Raw genomic sequence first — 20561 nt, forward strand, 5'->3', positions numbered from 1 at the left:
AGAGTTGTCAAAGGCTATGAAGATGATTGTGAGATTGTGGAGCTCGATGTCGTGGAACCCCTTGTCAAGCAGATCCACTTCTACGAGGTATGTGTGAAAAAGGTTTACGACAAGATTCGAACTTCCATATGAACATGATTATGGCAGTAAATTAGTTCATGACATCGTAAGCTGTGGTGAAACCACCGGGGGAGGTCGACAATCGACAGGTGAGGCTTCACTTGGTGGTTTGAATGATGTAACCAGAACAAGTGACACTAGAGGTGAAAACCATTGAAGTGGAGTCCCTTGATGATGAGGTGCAAAATATTTTAATTTTAAAATGAAAGAAAAATACAGGAATATGGTGACCCGATACAACAAGTAAAATTAGACAATGTAAACTTATACCACTTAGTTGATGGTGCACATTAAGGGACCTTTACCTATTATCTTTTTATACTTTTTTGTTTGACCACAAGGATCTTTTAAGACAGGTAATCATCTATTCGAGTTGGAAGCATTCATATTTTAGTAGGTAGCCACTTTCCTAAAGAGATTTATTTTTTCTATATCAAGACTCCAATTTGAAACCGGGAGAAAAAAACGTACCATTCATGTCAAACACCACTGAATAAGACCACGTGGGAAAAAATTGCATTTTGCTATTTAAGAGGCAGCTCCTACTTTTGATCAACGAGGCTAATGCACAAGGTCCACTTCAGAAGTTCTCTTTCTTTAGTGTGCAAAAATGGCCCATTTATTGGAGAATTTGGTTTCTCATATGGTAAAAGCAATTTATACTATATATAAATATCAAAGTGCGCGCATGATTTGACTATATATATTTATGATTAAACCATGTAATGCCTGTTTTGTTTTTCCTCTCTGGTCTGTCCAATTGTCACAGGAAATGGATGATGATATCTTCAATCAAAGTGATAACTCATTTGATGAGCAAGGGTTCCTCAGAGAGATCCTTCAGTTACCAGATTTCTCACCTCAAAGTGATGAAACCTCCTCCCCTTGTCCTTATTTCAAAATCCAAAACAACATTTCTGTAGATGGTGTCACCAGCCCACCCAATAGTATAAGCACTCTGTCCCTTGAGGAGACAGGTTTTGAAAGGAATGACCCTCTTCACAAGAGTCACAGCTCCAACTCTATCATGTCTTTGGAAAATAATCTCAATTCTCCAACCACATACCTTTTATCTTTTGACAAGTCCAGTGTTGAACAAATCACTCATGAATCTTCCCCAGATCATAACTCTGTATTGAGATCCAATAACAGGACTAGAGGATCTGAATTAACACCAGGGATGCACCAAGCAACTAAGAAGGTGAGAAGGTCAGGAACACCACATCACATAATGGCAGAGAGAAAACGAAGAAAGGAGTTGACACAGAACATCATAGCACTTTCAGCAACAATACCTGGATTGAAGAAGGTCAGTTCTTTATACCTTACTTTACTTTTAAAGTTCTTTTCGACATATAACATAAAAGAAAGGAGTTGTCCAAATGACCCATAATAAGGCATATATATACTAATTAATCTATTTTTTTTTTAAGGACAAAACTTATGCACGGTTGTAAATACATGTTTTTATTGTTGTTCACTTACCGTATGGTATGCGGATTAAAAAATGAGGAGTGTTATCACATGAATATAAAATTAATATTAAGGAAGTGAATGTCTGAATTTTTCGTTGTACGATATCATCTAGAAACATTACATATATAAAATAATATTGTAGGTAAGTTTTGTCCTATTATTAGACCCAACTTTCCTAGCTAGTGAAAATGTTATTGTAATAATATAAACATAATAGCATCTCCAATGCATAGTTGCTAGTTGGGTTGCTTAAAAATTATGTCGGTGGGTCCAGACTGACACATAGGATTTAAGCAACTCAAGCAAAATTCGCTCCAACCACGGTTGCTTAGTTTACTTTTAGTTGGGTCCCATTATACCTCTTATATATATATATATATTATTTCAAGGTAATGACACTATACAAGTACATGAATGAAAGAGAAAATATGATTTTTTAGTCAAAAAGTAAGGAGAGAGAAAATAAGCAACTGTTGCTTAAATTTAAGCAACCCAACTGCCACGTCATGTTGCTCCAGTAGTGCTTCAAAATAAGCAACGTTGCTTAAGTTGCCAACTGGATTTAAGCAACCCCATTGGAGATGCTCTAATAAGGTTAGTTAAAAGTAGTAAAATTTTAGGTCCACCTAATATGCACCACTTTTTAGTGGTGTAACCTTGCACCACTATGTTAATTGTCTATTTTACTCCTGTTCAAAAAATTAATCCCATCAAAATCCACCCAGTAATACCAATATTTTTTTCTTTTATAAAATAATTTTTTTAGCATGGGTAAAATGGAGAATTGGTATAGTGGTGCATATTAGGTGGCACCTATTATTTTATCCAATTTTAAATTTTATCAACTAAACTTTCATAGACTTTAGAGAATTATTGTATTGTTTTGGCCGGTAGAAAAATAAGTGTTGCTTCGGTATTCTTATAAAAAAAAAGGACGCAGTACCTTTTATTATAATTTTAAAATATTTAGGAGTAGATTACAAAATATTATAAATTTAATTTGGAGATAATATAACATATATACCAACTTAAAAATATATGGAACTTCTCAATTTTTAAGAGCATGAGAGAAATACCAATAATAACTTTTAGGTTAGATGTGACACAAAATAATAAAATGTCAGTGAAAAGTAATTTTACATTGAAAGTGCATGAAAATAAAACTCTTTCAAAGAATTTAATGTATATGACCTTATCACGTAAAATAGTTTGAGTTTAATTATTATTCACTGATAAGATAAAAAAGTTTTACACAGTCTTTAAATTAAAATTCACCATTATAAAAACTCCAATTCCATGCTCATCAAATTGAATTTAAAAACAATTAATGAAAAATGGTGTAAAATGATTGAATGGGCACCTAAAACTATTTACACTTTAGTGCATATAAATAAAATTGAAAAATTTGTACATAAATATTTAATTATTATTTGCCATGTCAAAAGTAAACTTTAAATTTAACATTTAAATTCATAGCTTTCAGATTTATGTGTCATGAAATAATTGAACGTCAATGTAAATAATTTTTTACGAACAACACATGAAAATTTAACTCTTTTAACAATTATTTAATGTATATGTAATGTCGTTGTAAAAGAATTTTATATTATTATTCATTCTCACATCAAGAAAATTAATTTTAAATTTATATGTTTGTAAATTAGATAAAATGTCAAAATTTATGCATTCCATTCTTGAATAAGACAAAAGTCCAAAGAAATAAAACTAAAATACTTTCTATCAGTCACAATCGAATAATTTATTATTGGTAATCATTCAAACATGACACAAGAAAACTGTTTAATGTCAACACCGGAAAACTTTTCATAAAGCTTTTCATGGCCTACTTCTTTATTTATGGGAGCCAGCATTCAATTTTTGACAGTAGTGAAAATATCTAATGTCTCTCCAATGATTGCAATTCGTAAAAATTGAATTTTCATTTAAACAATCACTTTTAATCACTGTATATAAAGAGTAGCATTAAAATTTCCGAAATTAAAATAAAACATGAAAAACATTATTATCTTTTATCAAATATTTTAATTATATTTATTAATACCTGTGTAGCCAAGGGTAGCTAATTAATAGCTAACTATCACCTAAGATAAAAAAAAAAAACCTAATTTTTATTTTAAATACTTTCTCCGTTCCAGAAAGTTTGTAGTATAAGGTTGTGGCACAAAGAGTAAGAAAGCAATTATTGATAGTATAATTTGACTAGATTGTCCTTATTTAATTTTACTAGTATGATGTGCAAATATTAAATTATACTTAGAGCATCTACATCCATCATACTCACTAAAATATCTACACTTCATTTTTTACAATTCCCCATAAGCCACATCATCTACAACATTTTACTAACTTTTTACTTCAACCCAACAACTCTTAAAAGTTTTTATAGTGGATCCCACCATCAACTTTACATTTATATATTTTACTCCCTCCGGTCCTATTTATAAGCAGCAAAAAAAAAATTCACATAGTTTAAGAAATGTAGTTAAACTAGATAAAATGCATTAAATTTGTCTTGAATCAAAATAAACTTCCAAAATTACCCTTTGTTATTAGTATTGGAAAGTGGGAAAGAGAGAGAATAATTAATGAGACACATTTTACAAGTTAGAATTAATAAGGGCATCATTGGAAAAAAATAATTAATATAGCTCAAACTTTCATTTGGTTCTTATAAAAAGGACCAAGATTTTTCTTCTCTTTCATGCTTATAAATAGGACCGGAGGGAGTATTATTTATATCCATTTTAATTAATTATATTTGCAACTTAAATATGATGGAGGTAAATGCTCTTAATGGTAAGTGCTTGTAATAAATACAAGCTCACTTTTCAAGTCTAGTGTGGAGTATCTATTCCCACATACTCATCTTTGCCATGTTGGAATTGAATATGTACTCCAATGGTAATAGATACTCATATGAGTATGTATTTAACATTAGATACTACCATTGGAGATGCTCTTAAATAGAGAAGAATGTAATTAATAAAGAAGAGTTGTGGTTGGTTAATATGAAAGGTGATAAGTGAGAGAAAATGTATTAAATGAGAGTATAGGTGGAAGAAATTAACAAAAAATGCATTGGTTTTCTAAAACAACAAATATTTTGAGATATTGAAAAATGGTGCAAAACAATAAACTTTATGGAAGGGTGGGAGTATAACTTATAACTGAAAATTATAAAGTGTAAATAGTTTCTTACATAACTCTTTTATAACTACAGACAGACAAGGTTTATGTTCTTCGTGAAGCCATCAATTACACAAAACAACTTCAGGAGCGCGTTAAAGAGTTGGAGAATCAAAACAGAGATAAAAATGTAGATTCAGCAACATTCACCATGAAATCTCAAGATTCCTCAAATAAAAGCACCACCTATTGTGAAACAAACAGAGAATCACTGCCAATTGGTGTCAAAGCAAGAGTCCTAGAGAAGGAAGTGAATGTTGGAATCCATTGTGAGAAGCAAAAAGACATAGTGCACAATATTTATGTCTTGCTTGAAAAGATCCATCTCTCTGTGACATGTAGTAGCGTGTTACCATTTGGGACTTCTCTCATAATTAACATTATTGCTCAGGTATGCTATGACTTTCTTCAATGATCCAATAATTAAGGCCCCGTTTGGAAACACAGCTTAATTAAGCACTTATGGACATAAGCGCTTATGTCATAAGCGCTTATTCATAAGCTATTTTAAAATATTTATTGAAATAAATTGAAAATAAGCTATATATAAGCATAAGCTCTTTTTCATAAGCTGTTCTCAATAGCTTATGAAAATAAGCTCAAAACAGCTTATGGTAGGCCATAAGTTATTTGCATAAGCTCTCCCAAACAATGACATAAGAGCTTATACTATCAGATAAGCTCAAATAAGCTCTTCCAAACGGGGCATAAATATCAAACATGCGTTTTTATTCCGCAATCATTTTTTAAAGTCAAAATTGTGGGGCCCAAAAGTTAAAAGAAATTGATATTCCGCAATCATTTTTTATCGTCTTTATTTATTATTGTGTATTCAAACATGCGTTTTTATTTCATTTCAAAGTACACTATTTTATAAGAGATTGTTCAAAGTATGTTATGTTATAATGTGAAACATTTATACTTTTTTGGGTCGATATGGTAATCGAAATTCTAAATTGTATAGCTATGATGCAGATGGATGATGAATACAACATGAGCATTGATGAGCTAGTGAAAAACCTGAAAGAATATATGTTGGAGGCATGCGGCGTGCAATAGTAACTCATTCTATACATTCAAGAAGTTCTCTCCAATTCTAGTTTATGATGATCTCGTGAAGGAGTTTGGGAAAAGCTGTTGTCCTTTGGTGATGACTTGGTTTGTGTTCTTGTTTGTCTCGTGAAAAGGGGAGGAATTGAAAAAGCAAATGCTATATATATAAGAAATGGTCCAAGTTTATGTGCATATTCTTTTTTTAGGTATAATAATGAGAGGGAGTTTGGGATCAAGTTCAACTTTTCTCAAAATGATGTTTTATTTCTCCTGTTTATCAATGAGATTATGTCACATGAATTAAAACTAACTTTGCGAAGTGTGGGGTTCAAATTCTGGTCACTTCATTTCATGTCATGTTGCTCTCTCTGCTAACGGACCATGTGTTTACTTTACACCTGTTTGTATACAGATGATATATAGAGTTATGATATTTTCACCCTTCTTTCTCTTGCAATTTAATTCCATTCGGTTTTTCTTTTTATCTCTTTCCTACATTCTATCACATCATTTATCATATTTTTCTGTCATTTATTTTACTTTCTTTTCTTCTTAAAATTCAAGAGATGTAGGAGTGGAAGGGTGTGTACCCAACATTTTCCTATAATATATAAGTAATAAGTGTGTTACATTTTTTCCAAATCTTTATATTGCATATTCTCCAATTACGCGCTACAAGCTATATATGAATTATTTCTCAATTTTATTGCATTCACATTCACTTTCATCTTATTTTTCTATCACATTAATACCTCATTATATCTTTCACTTGTCATTTTTTCCCTTATCCTGTTAAGTGAAGGTGGAATTTACGTGTGTATGAATTATTTACTTTATTTTCTTCAAGTATATATATATATATATATATATATATATATATATATATATCGTCATTTTGTCGTTGGAGTATAGAGTATAGCATGTGTTTTTAAGCCATGTACGGGGGGGTACATGTGGAAAAATTGGAATATATGAAATTACTCTTACATCTCCTCTTCTTCATCATGCCACAACTTTAGCCTTTGCTCTGAGTATTATCAAAACATCATTACCATCTTTGCTCTACCATCACCTGAAGGTCACTGTTATCTGACAATATCCGGTCCAAAGAATAGCTTCATACCACCATTGTGTTTGTAACGACACCACATTGTGTTTGTAACGACACCAATCGTACATGAACACTACCACCCTAACAAACACTAGAATGCTCTCAAGGATGAGGAAGCTGCACATCGAGGCCGCAACAAACAAGCGGGCAGCTACACAAAGAAAAGGGGGAAGACACATATTAAGCGAGAAAGGGAGGGAGACTGAGGAAGATGAAGTACAAGAGAGACAGAGATGAAGAATATAGCACGCTTCAACACTGCTGGTGGAAGAGACATTTTGCGGAAACAACATAGCGAGGGGCGTGGGGCACAATGAAGTCGAGGTGCAAAGTGGATGCGCGGTGACCGGCATTAGGGCTCGCGGAAGTGAGACCCGAATATAATCAAACCCTATCTCGATCGCCTTCTCGTCACTCTGCCCCCAATTTCAAATTCCAATTTTGAACCCTAATCCTAACTCATGAAATTGTCTCCACAAAGTTCATATATTTTAGTCTCACACCGAAGAGGCCTACTCTATTGAGTCCAACAATTCCCTAATCCTACCAGAGCCCATTTTTCTAGTTTCAATTTCCCTTACATTGAGGACTTTGCATAATTTCCTCGGATAAGAGGTTGGCTATGGTGAGGGCTTGGTGATTGCCGATTTGATGGAGGTTTGAGTTTGGTTGAGTCCATGTCGATGGTGCTCGCTGGTGGCAATTTTTGGGCAGATGGTTGAGTTTGGTTTCCGATGAAAGGGTCGTGCTTGCAGTGGTTTGGCTCAATCGGAAAGGCTAGGTTGTTGATGGTTAGGGGAAGAGGTTGATTTGGTTTCTGCTATATGGTGTCAAAGGTAGTTAAAGTGGTCGATGTGTTGGAATGAGCTGGTGGTTATTGGTTTGGTGGCTTGGGAGAGAGAAGAGGATGTTGGTTTTGTGATAGAGGTTGGTTTCTACAATTTGGAGGCTGCTAGGGGTGGCATTTGCAAACAGTGGTGGCCGGTGATGGAAAATTGAAATTGAAATTGAAATTGTCGCCAAGCGATAACTTGTACCACTTATCATAATTTTATCATGAACAACTGACGCAATCGAGATAATGGTTGCACATAAACAAACATACAACGAAATGATGAACGTGTAATTTCGTCGAGGTGTAACTTACACGAGATAAAATTCATTTATGGTCGTTTTAGCGAGCTTACTTGGAGCCCACTTAGCTCTCGATCTTTTGATCTGCATGGGCCAATACCCTTTGGAACCGACTAGAACATTTGAAAAATTATAAGCAATTTTAAAAGTAAATAAGAATAAAAAATGGTAAAAATGCGTCCTCCCTGTATCAAGAATATTCTGGAAAAAAACGACCACAAAAGAATATTCTGAAAAAAAAAATGATATTATTATTTAATTTAATATAAATATAAATTAATATAATTCGGTGGCTCCAGAGGTTTTAGGAGTCCTGTTTTTCTCACAAAGGGTTTGAACAAAACATTGTCCGAGCTGTGTCGGCTTCTCCAATGGCGACATTCGATGAGGCACCACCCGGAGACACCAAGGCTGGCGAGAAGATCTTCAAGATCAAGTGCGCTCAGTGCCACACCGTCGACCAAGGTGCCGGCCACAAACAAGGTACATCTTCTCATCCCACCAAACCCAGAATCAGATCTACACTTTTCCATGCCACTTTCACATACCCTTTTTGATTTACTTTCAATTTATTCATATATTTGCTACCCCAATTACTTTACCATTGTCAAGTTTTGATTTTTATTGATGGGTATGCTTGGAATGTTGAAGATCATGTTATGGGTACTCTTTAGTACTTTCTCCATTATTAAGTGCTTTTTAGTGTATAAAAGTGCTTTTTTTTTCATCCTTAGGGTGTGTGAGTGGAAAACAGAGATGGGAACTTAGAAAGGGAAGGAAGAGACTGTGAGACATGTATATAGATATAAAAAGTGTTTTTTTGTTCATCCTAGTGCATTCTTCAACTAGCTGCTGTTAGTATTTTGTCTTATATATTTTGAACTTGGATTGCAATTTTTAATTTGTTATTTTGCAATTTGTTTAGTATCTATTGAATTTCTTGTTTTTGCGCAGTTGAATGAAAAAAAGCCTTAGGGTTTATGAGGTTCTCTTTTTGTTCCTATTGTTTGTCATGCCACTTATCTGATTACAGTCATGTCATTAGTTTATGTTTTCTGTTCCCCCCAATTTGAATAATCCATATTTGATATTGTAAAAACATAAATGTTTGCTTTGTTTGTTTAAATTGTTAGGACCCAATCTGAATGGTTTGTTTGGAAGGCAATCTGGCACAACTCCTGGATATTCCTATTCTGCAGCTAACAAGAACATGGCTGTGATTTGGGAGGAGAAGACCTTGTATGATTACTTGCTTAACCCCAAAAAGGTACAACATGAATTAGTATTTCAGTGTTTCTGTATTGATATGGCAAACAAAAAAGTGTTGCTGTATTGGAATGCTATGGCTATTAAAAATCATTTCGTTTTACTTTCCAAACTATAATCAGGGTATTGTGCTGTTAATTTTATTTGTATTATTTCAATTTACAAGTTGACATTAAAAATAGAATTCCACCTCAATATTAGCTTGTTTAAATGTGTGTTGGACACACTCCAAAGCATGATAGCGGAGAAGTTTCATGTTGTAGCTTATGAATTAATTTGATTTTGAAGTCGAATGTGGATCCCAAATGGACAACCAAACATGAACTATGTAACTAATTTGTGTTTTCTTTTATCCTCTTGCAGTACATTCCAGGGACGAAGATGGTGTTTCCTGGTCTCAAGAAGCCACAGGATCGTGCTGATCTGATTGCATATCTGAAACAATCCACTGCGCAATGATTGAATTTCCACACATTCAGCTTATCAATGTGCTTTTGGAGTTCTGGAGATTTAATTTTCTGACATTGGATTTTCGGCAAATAAAATAGACTTGATTAGTTTTCAATGCTATTTTATTCATTTTGCATTACTTCTTCATAGGTTGCCACATATATTTTCTGGACTAATGCTCGAAAGAATTAGCTGTTGAAAGTTGAAACAATCTTATAAAGTTTACTTATCTGGATGCACATCTAGTCCTGTTATGCTGAGACTGGAATTCAAATATTCAATTCAGTATTAAGCAGCCCTAAATTGTCTGAAATTTTCTCACATTGTATTGTTTGAATTTTGAAATCATCGCATGGACTTACATAGCATAGGAATAGAAGGGAGGGGAGGGTTCTTTAGCCTTTGTTTGAGAGCTGGATTAAGTGTTGGATTTTGGATGGGAAGGAAGGGAAAGGAGAAACTTTCCTCTTGTTTGGGAGTTTTTTTTTAAGAAGTGAGGAAGTTTGGGAAATTTTTAAATCCCTTCTTTAGTGTTTTGTAGAGTTTCTTCTAATTGGTAGTTTTGAGGAATTTTTAAACTTATAAACAACGGAGGGCCCTCCTTCTCTCTTACCCTCCCCTTTCCCTCAATGTTTTCTGCTCACAAACAAGGAAAATAATTGTAGACATTTGCCGGACATATATTTAACATAGGATAAATGGTCAAATTAAGTCAGTATTTATAATAATGACAACAACTAGACGTTATCTTTTTGTCGATAGACTAAAATCAAACTTGTTTATAAAATTGAAGACTAATTTGACGATTAATCCTTTTGAGTTAGAAAAGAAGAGAAGAGATAATGGATGTGATTATGATAGAAAGGAAAGATGAAGAGAAAAATGAGGTATTTGCATTATATGTCTCAATATTACTAGTGTCTTGTTGACCGTTGTAAATTTGTTTTAAAATCTAAAAACCTCTCTTCTTCCCTTTGGCTTGTGAACTAAATAAAAACGGACTATTTTCTATTGCTTCATCTTAACTAAATATAATAAAAATTAAAATTTGTCCACCTAAATTCCTCCATTAAAATTCTTCTCCATCTGTTTGCCGTGGTACACGCTTCTTCCCCTTTCCTCCACTATACACCCATGCATTTTATCTGGATTTCATTTTGATATATTTGTTGTTGTCTCATCTATATTTGAATTTCATTTAGCTTTGGAGCATGGTGATTATAAAATATAGAGTTGTCAATTTGGGCCTAGGCTCTAGGGCTAGCCCACTAAACCTCTAATTTGGTCCTAACTTTTACAGTCCACCAAGCCCTTGGACTTTTAGCCCGGGGCTTATAACCCACTGCCTACTGAAGATGTGGGCTAGGATAGAGCCGGTCCAAGCCTTATTATTTTAATAGTTGACCAAAATATTGATAAAGAAATAATTGACAAAAAAATCCAGTTTTTTATTATTATTTTATAATATGATTTTAACGATTGAACTGACAAAAAAATAAAAAATAAAACTTGAAATTCTACCCCTAAACCCTAATTCCAAATTAACACGACATCAACTTGCCCTACCAATGTTGACCTTGAAATTGGCTTTGAAACTCTAAAATTGACGTTAAACAATAAAATCGACCTTAAACCAAAGATAACGATCCGTCCCAAACAAATCAACTATGAATTCTAACATCGAAACCAAACACTCAAATCGACCCCAAACATTAAAATCGACCCACATTCCTATAATCAATCCAAAACCTAAAATTGGCTCCAAGCACTCACACCGCCCCCAGAACCCTAAAATCGACTTATTTGAGTGTGTGGGGGCAAATTGTAGTGTTAGGGGGCCAATTGTAGCGTTTGGGTGCCGATTGTAGGGTTTGGAGCCGATTTTAGGGTTTGAAGCTGATTTCAGGGCTCTATTCCGATTTTAGGGTTTATGGTAGATTTTAGGGCTTAGACTTGGCTTTAGTGTTTAGGGTCGATTTTAGGGTTTATGGCTGATTTTAGTGTTTATGGTCGATTTTAGGATTTATTGTCAATTTTAGTGTTTCATGTTGATTTTAGGGTTTGATGAGATTAGAATTTAAGGTCGAAAGAGAGAGATTTTTTGAAATTTTAGGTCCATGGGCTAACCCTTGCTCATAGGGCTTTTCTTGTGTGGGGCTTTTTGACCCTAACCCATGTGGGATAGAGCTTGTGGAGTAATTTGACAGCTCTAATAAAACATAACGTTAACATAATTATTTTCAAATAATAGCTTTGATACGTTTCAAAATTTAGTTTCCAAATATCATCAATTTTACGTAGGTTTCGAAAATGAATTTCTAAAGCGCTATATTTTTATACGATTGCATTGATGGTGTTGCTCAATATACGATTGCAGCATAGATCAACGCTAGTTGGTCATCCTAGGTTAGTTCAGGTATAGTTTTAGTTAATGTATCAAGAACTCAAGATTAATATGTTATCAATGTTATTTCAATATGTAAGCAAATTTTCATAAGTGGATGCAAACACATATTGGAGCAGACAACTTGTATTCAATCCACAAGCATAAATTCGCTGTTTTTTAAGACCTTTATGATAGCTACCAGGAAGAATAGGGTATCTACAAGATATGATTGAGATAACTCGAATTCTGTGTGTCCAAACATATTAACTCGAAATGATTATGGGGGCTTTCAACTGCAAAATTATCCATGCACGGAGTATAAAGAAAATTGAGCACTATCAGTCCTTCTGAATTCTATATGCTGATTTACATATAAGAGGCATGGTCAAAGCCATGTAGGTAACATTTGATTACGAGAACATGAATATATAGTGTTCAATTTAAATGGGAAGAAGGTGCAAAATCTGGATCTTCTTTCTGTTTTCAATGCGATATCTACTAATACTAGTGTTAATTTATTTGTAATTATCAATTAACCATAGTCAGAAACTCTTCTTATTCAATTTACTTTAACAAACACATCAAATAAAAGTTTTGCATGGTCTTATTTACGCTTCACATTCCTCTTTCCTACTCTCTTTTCAGAGGTTTTCAGAGGTTGATCTCTAAATCTTTGTAGAACGCTGAACTGCTGAAGTGTCTGATGATCTTTGGATTTCTATATATGGTAGTAATCCTCGTAGAGCCCACAGTCGGAGACGAAACATTTGCCAAAACCAAATCATCCGACTGCTGCACAAATATAAACCCCTGCATCCCATCAGCATCTTTCTAGAGATCATGGAAGCTAATCTCCGGAAACAAAACAGAATCACGAGCTGCCACGACCTCTCCAGCACCTTCTAATGCCTGCACACAATCACAAGATGAAATTTCTGGAAACAAAATCCCATCTGCAACCCTTGATGAACCAGAGACCATCATCTCTTCATCCCGAGAGTAACGCACCGCTTGACATCCCTTTAGCTTCCTCAACACGGCATCACACCAAGGAGTTGCAGAAGGAACAAAAACGACCATCTTACTCTCTCCTACCTATGAAGAAAAACCCTCCATCTTCTTGGATTAAACCTGGCCGTTGAAGGCCGAGGCCGCAGCCCCCTTGCGAGGAAACCTTGTTAACGCCACAGACAAGACCGCTCCTCCCACTCTAAGCCCATCCAGAAGATTGATTGCCATAGAAGCAAACTTCATTGATGTATAACACACGAACACAAAACGAAACAGTCTTCCAGTCTTCTTCTTTTGCTGCACAAAGACATCCAACTCTTCAAAACATTTATAGTCTCTAAACCTATAAATGAATTGCAATAACTTTCTTATAAAAAATAATAACTAAATCCAGACATTTTTTTTCATTTCCAATCACTGGTATTAACGTATCCATACTTTCAAAAATTGACCACGAATTTCTAAATGTGATAAGTAGATTTTCGCCAAGATAAGAGCCACATTCTTTGTAGCTCTCCACTTATATTAAATGATTCAGATTGATTCATAAAAGGTTAAATTGGTCGAAAAAAATTATACACTTGTCATTTTGTTGCAGCATAGGGTGCAAGGGCAGCAGAGGATCCGAATTCTAACACCACACTAGGAAGGGAACAAGCAAATTATAACAAAATTAAGGATTTACCACAAAAACTACCATTATAAGATGGGCATCAATAATTGATGCCAAGACCATGAAAGCTATTTATAATACTTTAATTTAGGACCATAAAATAAGATACTTTACATATTAAAATTTGATAACATACCCTCTTAATCTCACATACATTTTCATCCAACTACCTCTCGAGCTACAATAAGCTCTTCTAAGTTATCAGCATAATCAGTATCAGCAGGTACCATAATCTCATCCTCAGTTGTGAAATTATATCTACTCCCAATGGCTCTTAGAAGCTGGTATACTTCAAACATGGTGGGTCTTTCCTTCGGAGCTTCCGTCACACAGTTGCATGCAACCTTTAGAAACTGGAAAAGCTCTTGATCAACACCCTTCCCAAGAAGTGATTTGTCAATGGCGTCTCGGAGATTTGAATGGCTTGTGAGCTGTGTAATCCATTCTACCAAATTTCCTTTAAAAGTTTCTGGAGCTTTAGCCACTTGTGTAGCTCTTTCCCCTGTCACGAATTCAAGAAGCACAGTCCCAAAGCTATAAACATCCCCTTTTGGTGTGGCCATCAAAGTTTTTGTATACTCAGGAGCAACATAACCTAAATCACCAAATTCACCATTTACAAATGTACTCAAATGTGTATCAATTGGGTTCATCAATCTGGCAAGGCCGAAATCAGAAATTTTGGGCTCAAAATCTGCATCCAACAAGATGCATTTAGAGCTTATGTTTCGATGGATGATACGGGGGTTGCAGCTATGATGAAGCCATGCTAGTCCTTTGGCTGCTCCAATTGCAATTTTGAGCCTTAGAGACCACTCCATGGTGCACTCGCCAGCCGCAGGATGTAGTTGATCATGGAGGGTACCATTTGGCATGTTTTTATAAACCAAAAGCCTCTCCTTTTTGGCCTGGCAATATCCTAAAAGAGGAACCAAATTACGATGTCTGACCGACCCTAGTATAGCCATCTCAGACAGAAATTCTTTCTCTGAGTGTTGAGACTCCTGCAATCTCTTAACCATGAGCGATGTGCCGTCACCAAGGACAGCTTTGTACACAGTTCCTGATCTTCCAGACCCAATAATATTGCTTTTACTGAAGTTATCAGTAGCCTTCATGAGATCACTAAAGCGCATTTTTGAAATTGATTTGTCAAACATAGAAACCTGATGTACAATTCAACATAGTTAGGCATAATAAATGTGAATTCAAATAACAAGAACTATGGCTCTGTAGATTCAAAAGAAGATAAATTTCAGAAACAATTGTCGGCTTTTCTAACGTTGGCTACAAGAAAATGTATACTTCTCAAACACAGAAACCTAATGGACAATTCAGCATAGTAAGGCATAATACTTGACAATTCAAATAACAAGAACTATGGCTCAGTAGATTTAAAAGAAACTAAATTTCCGAAACTATCGTCTTCTTTTCTAATGTTTGCTGCAAGAAAATATATCATTCGTGTGTTGGGTGCATCAGTAATAGATTTTTTCAGAGTTAATATAACCAACAATGTCAATAAGATATAACACATAATAAAAAACTGTTATAATTGAAAATATTACCAAATAAGGCAATTTTGCAAAAAAAATGTTACCCAATAAATTCTTTTCTATTTAAGATTTTTTCTTGTCCATAAATAAACTTCTAAAATACAAATCGATCTAAGATGAGAAATGAATAGCTTGCCTTTATTGCTTTAGTTCCCTTTAGCATTCTTGCCCACTTGTTTCCTTCAGGGTCTTCTTCCTTTTTCTTATGAGAAACACGGCGCACATAGAACAGCGATCCAACAATCAATCCTAATGCTCCAAGAGTCACACCACCAACAGCTGCTCCAGCTATAACTGCTGTGTTACTCTTGGAAGACTTAGCCTTGCAAAGATCCAAGGGAGCACCACAGAGGCCTGTATTATTTGCATAACTGTCTGCTGAAGTTACACCGCTTTTAAATGTCGGAATTTGTCCTGTCAAATAATTATTGGAAACAGAAAATGACTTAAGCCGCGGGAGCTGAGTTAATTCTGCAGGAACTTGACCAGTGAGTTGGTTGTGGTCAAGTCTGAGGGTATTAAGATAGGTACAGTTCGCAAGGGACACAGGGATTGCCCCAGTGAAGTCATTTGAAGATAGATCAAGGGATGTCACAAAGGTGACAAGGGTAGATATATCTTCTGGAATGGTTTTAGAGAGCCGGTTACTTGACAAATCCAATCCTGTTAAGCTCGAGCAATTTCGAATTCCACGAGGGAACTGGCCCTTGAGTGCCATGTTGGACAGTTTGAGATTCAAGACCCTGTTCTCATCAGGATGCCAACATTCAACCCCAGTAAACTTGCAGATAAACCCTTCTGTCTTGTTATTGAAACTCCAGGAATTCAAATAATTGTACGGGTCTTCAAGTTCAGCCTTCACACTTTTCAAGCAGGAGATATCACTTTCAGTCCCATATGTCACACCACATGCAATCAGCAGAAAGAAACCAACAATAACACGAGCAATGAAAACTCGGCTACTCAAAACCATCTTCACCAAGATCCTAAGAAGAATAATTTGTCCAGATACTTCACAGAGATTGGTATCTAATGCCAACTGCAATAAACAAAAGAACAGACCCTAAAACACAACACAATAAACAACAACAACAACAACAACTCAATTCAGCACTTCATAGCTATACCAACCAACCAATAAATCAAAAAAAGAAAGAAAAAGGCAACAATTTATTTCCCCCTTTCAGACAGAAATTCACAGTCTAAGCCAATAGAAACTTAAAGAAAAGAAAAAAAAGAGAAACCCAGTTAAGTTTTACTTTGACATAATGACATGGATCAATAAAAGCAAGAAGTAAAGGAACCCAGATTCAAAATCAAATGAATATTCAACAGGGATAGCCAAATACCAACCAGGGTTTGCAGAAAATTCAGCTGAGGAAACAACAGCACAGAAGCATCACGCTGCAGAAAAGAAGAGGCAAAGCACAGTTAACAGCAGAAATGGAAGATTAGAGAAAAGATGGATTGGAATCAGAGAACAAGGAAGATGAATTGGGAAGAAGGAATAGAGAAGAAAAGAACAGAGAAGAGAAGAGAAGAGAAACGTTTCCGAACCTGAAAGACTGTGAAGGAAGAAACACGCAGCGAAGACTTGGAAGCAAGTATCTGTGTTTGACTGTCTTATTGTTCTTCTTTTGCGGAAAATAAGGGGGCCTGCACTGCCCAAAGAAAGAAACCGATGAGAAGAGCCTTTTCCCTCAATTTATCTATTTATTTAAAGAAAAAAATTCATTTTTTTTCACTCAAATCAAATATCAGCACGTCTACGCCGGTGAGTTTGCGGATGTTCGTCAATTGTTGGACAAGGATTGGGAGGCTCACCTAAGACATATTTCTCGAGAAGCTAATGTTGTTGATTGCCTCGTAGAGATGAGTGTCACTTTTTAAGGTGCGTTCACTATTCTTGACGATCCTCCTGATCAGATTGTCGTGTTGATCTTCAAGGATGCTTTAGAGGTGTAGTTTTGTTTAGATATTAAATTTTTCTATGTACCCAAAATCAAATATCTAAATTACTCGTGAAATTTTTTATGTATGGACTGGGCGAGCTTCTTAGGAGGCCTCGCCCAGGGCCGCTCGCCTTATGGCGGTCACTCAAGCTCAGAGTTGGGCCTCCCTCGCAAGGCCCAACCAGCCCAATAGGGATAGTTAGCCTTCTAGGCCCAGCCCCTAACTTATAAATAGGGAGCGGTTACCACATGTAAGGGACTCTTAGCTCATTTTTCAATAACAAACTTTAAATTCAGTTATCCTCCCTCTCTCTAAGCGGTTATTTTCTCTCCCTAGGCAGTTACACATTCTTCTCTCTAGACTCTCTTTTGTGGAAATCCCTTCACTATAGGTACTACACCTTATCTCTATGTTCTTGGCTGGAACATTTGGCGCCGTCTGTGGGGAAATTGGACGACCTTGGCGGCAAGAGCGCTCCTTAGCTCGGCTTTAGTGAACTTCATTTCTTTTGAGAAGTTCTGAGAAGAGGGGGGAAAGACAAAACGTTAGCAAGATTAAAGGCAAAATATATGACGAATGATGTAAGGAAAAACAAGCAAGAGTTCGTGGCGAGAGGGATCGTAACCTAACAGCTGGAGAATAGTGTTTTCCCGAGCAGCCTTCAGTAATTGGGAGCACTCGAGGATGGGGAGTTTGTCTTCATCGCTAAGTGATGCCTCTGACGTCTGGGGAACATCATGAAGGTCCTCGGTCCAGTAGAAGGGGAAGCGGGCGGTCCCGTCCCGCAAGGTGAAGACCTCGAGGTACGTGGGACGAACCACTACCCGGAAGTACCGGCGGACAAATCTGTCTTTCGCGTTACTCTTGAAAAGGTGAAGACGTTGACGCTCGGTACGGGACTTCAAGGAAATCTAGTCGCGGGACCGCAAGGATTTAGGCTAATCCACAGCGTAGAAATAGAAGAAGTGGGTAGTTGAGGGTTCAAGGCCGACCGCCTCGTAGAGCATCTCGAAACACTTTACAAAGGCCCAAGCATTTGGGTGCAGTTGGCACGGGGCGACGTTGACTGCCTTCATCACTTGGTAGAGGAACGGCAAGAACATGAATTTTATCCCGAGGTCAAGGTGAAGGTATTAGTAGACATAGAAGAAGTGATACCTCTTTTTTTTACGGCGCTTTCGATTGTGCGGTTCTGCCACGAACAATGTGCACTTTTGCAACCGCTGGCGCAAAGGATAGACTCGAGGATCTTCTCGAGGCAAAGCCCACCGGCCCGACGAGCGACGTCGGCAACGAATTCGTCTGTGGTATGCTCAGAAGGCTGACGGATGGCCTCCTGAGCGGGGCTCTCAGAAACATATTTTGGAAGGGTGGCTAATACTTTGAACCAGAAGGCCTTGGCCTCCTCCTCGCCGAGGGGAACTCCCCCAAGGGGAGGGGGGTCAACCGGGGCCATTGGTGCCGGGGTGGAGTTTTGAGAGGAGTTTCTGGTACGGCGCTTGGGAGACATTTCGCGGAAAAGGAATGGAAGGAGAGGAGTAAGTTGGAGTTTGAAAAAGGAAAATCCGAAGGAATGGAGAGCAGTGGCGCTGGAGTGGCTATTTTCTGAGGAGTTCTTGAGATCAAAAGGAAAAGGGTGTAAGGAATGGAGGTTTCAAAAGTGGCAATCTGTAAGGGAACATGGTTCTTATAGAAAAGGGGTGACTGTTGGAGGGAGACGCGTGTGAATCTCCTGTGGTGGTTGATCGAGATCGTGGGAAGGAAGTGGAGAATCGTGCCCCATAATGACGAAAAGAAATGATTACTTTGGGAGGGGCACAAATTTTTGGGAAGAGCGAGCGGCGCATTAAATGGGAAGCTACAATGGTTGATTGGCTCAAATCTAAGGGGACATACTTTATTATAATTTGAGGGGACGTTTCGAGGGCAGCGGTCGAGATTCTGAAGATTCGCTGACTTTTACAATTCAACTAACACATGATGCGTGGCCTTCACGTGTCGAGACACCAAACTAGCGGGTGCTCGCCAAAGCCGCAAGGCGAGCGGGTTGATCTTCATCGCCATAAGTGGACTTATGGACTTAAGAAAATTTGTATTTACCTCATGCCATGTTGGCGACCTACTGTATTTCTCAGTAGACTTGACTTAGGCTAACTTTAATTTAATATGTGTAACTTCATTCTTAAAGACACACGTAGCTCTCATGCTTCGAGCTCGGTGTCTTGTGGACGGGGCGAGCTTCCCAGGAGGCCTCGCCCAGGGCCGCCCGCCTCGTGGCGGTCACTCAAGCTCAGAATTGGGCCTCCCTCGCAAGGCCCGACCGGCCCAATAGGGATAGTTAGTCCACAAGGCCCAGCCCCTAACCTATAAATAGGGAGCGGTTACAACATGTAAGGACTCTTAGCTCATTTCTCAATAACAAACTTTAAATTCAGTTACTCTCTCTATCTCTAAGCGGTTATTTTCTCTCTCTCTAAGCAGTTACACATTCTTCTCTCCAGACTCTCTCTTGTGAAAATCTCTTCACTATAGGTACTACACCCTATCTCTATATTCTTGGCTGTAACACTGTATTATAATAAAAAATTATAAATCATTAATATAAGAAGTGAAAATTATAATAATGGAATACTTAGTTGAAATTATTGATAGACATAGGCCGAGTGGTAGACACCCATGCGACATTCAAATTTATGAAATATGTGCGAATTTTTTTTTAAAAAGTTAAACATTTAGTGCAATGTAATAAAAATTATAAAACATAAGTAAAAGAAGTGAACATTATGATAATAGAATATTTAGCTGAAATTATTGATAGATATGAGCAGAGTGGCAGACACTCTCACGACATGCAGATTTAATTTGTAAAATTCTGATGAATTTTCAAAAGAAAATGTGAAGTGTAGATTATGATGGTTAAAAGCCTACAAAAAATTGTTATGTCTTTTTAAGTGTTTTATCTACTGATCTACTGATCGCAATTGAATATTTAACACTCCATACATTCAAAACTTTGAAATTCAAAGTTATAAATATATTTCAGGCTAAGTCTTAAAAAAATTTGATATTAAATAAATTTTTGCTTTATTTTAAGCTGTCATAATATCTCTTGTTTCTCATAGTTTTTTTATACACATTTCTCATAGTCGGTAAAGTGCCAAATAT

The 20561-nt window shown here is 36.4% G+C and overlaps 3 protein-coding genes across 6 annotated transcripts; 2 read left to right on the top strand and 1 right to left on the bottom strand.

Annotated features, from left to right (window-relative positions):
* Positions 1 to 609: 609 nt before the first annotated feature.
* LOC130728395 (transcription factor bHLH18-like) lies at positions 610 to 6313 on the top strand. 2 transcript variants are annotated; one of them, XM_057579857.1, is made up of 4 exons: positions 610 to 766; positions 890 to 1429; positions 4838 to 5194; positions 5779 to 6313. In XM_057579857.1, exons 1-4 carry the CDS (start codon positions 731 to 733, stop codon positions 5860 to 5862), a joined length of 1017 nt encoding a protein of 338 aa, XP_057435840.1. In that variant the 5' UTR covers positions 610 to 730; the 3' UTR covers positions 5863 to 6313. The 2 variants fall into 2 exon arrangements, with proteins under 2 accessions (XP_057435840.1, XP_057435841.1); XM_057579858.1 differs by lacking the exon at positions 610 to 766 and having other exon boundaries at positions 829 to 1429; positions 5768 to 6313.
* A 2079-nt stretch (positions 6314 to 8392) lies between these two features.
* LOC130728397 (cytochrome c-like) lies at positions 8393 to 10130 on the top strand. The gene is made up of 3 exons (XM_057579859.1): positions 8393 to 8584; positions 9235 to 9368; positions 9731 to 10130. Exons 1-3 carry the CDS (start codon positions 8473 to 8475, stop codon positions 9824 to 9826), a joined length of 342 nt encoding a protein of 113 aa, XP_057435842.1. The 5' UTR covers positions 8393 to 8472; the 3' UTR covers positions 9827 to 10130.
* A 3826-nt stretch (positions 10131 to 13956) lies between these two features.
* Positions 13957 to 17158, bottom strand: LOC130728398 (probably inactive leucine-rich repeat receptor-like protein kinase At5g48380). Of its 3 annotated transcripts, none has more exons than XM_057579860.1 (4): positions 17001 to 17158; positions 16797 to 16847; positions 15580 to 16482; positions 13957 to 15053 (listed from the first exon to the last, which is right to left on the bottom strand). In XM_057579860.1, exons 3-4 carry the CDS (start codon positions 16414 to 16416, stop codon positions 14046 to 14048), a joined length of 1845 nt encoding a protein of 614 aa, XP_057435843.1. In that variant the 5' UTR covers positions 16417 to 16482; positions 16797 to 16847; positions 17001 to 17158; the 3' UTR covers positions 13957 to 14045. The 3 variants fall into 3 exon arrangements, with proteins under 3 accessions (XP_057435843.1, XP_057435844.1, XP_057435846.1); XM_057579861.1 differs by having other exon boundaries at positions 15580 to 16506; XM_057579863.1 differs by having other exon boundaries at positions 16793 to 16847.
* Positions 17159 to 20561: the final 3403 nt, after the last annotated feature.

This window comes from Lotus japonicus, chromosome 1 (assembly GCF_012489685.1).
Source record: "Lotus japonicus ecotype B-129 chromosome 1, LjGifu_v1.2".
Classification (NCBI taxonomy): Eukaryota; Viridiplantae; Streptophyta; class Magnoliopsida; order Fabales; family Fabaceae; genus Lotus; species Lotus japonicus.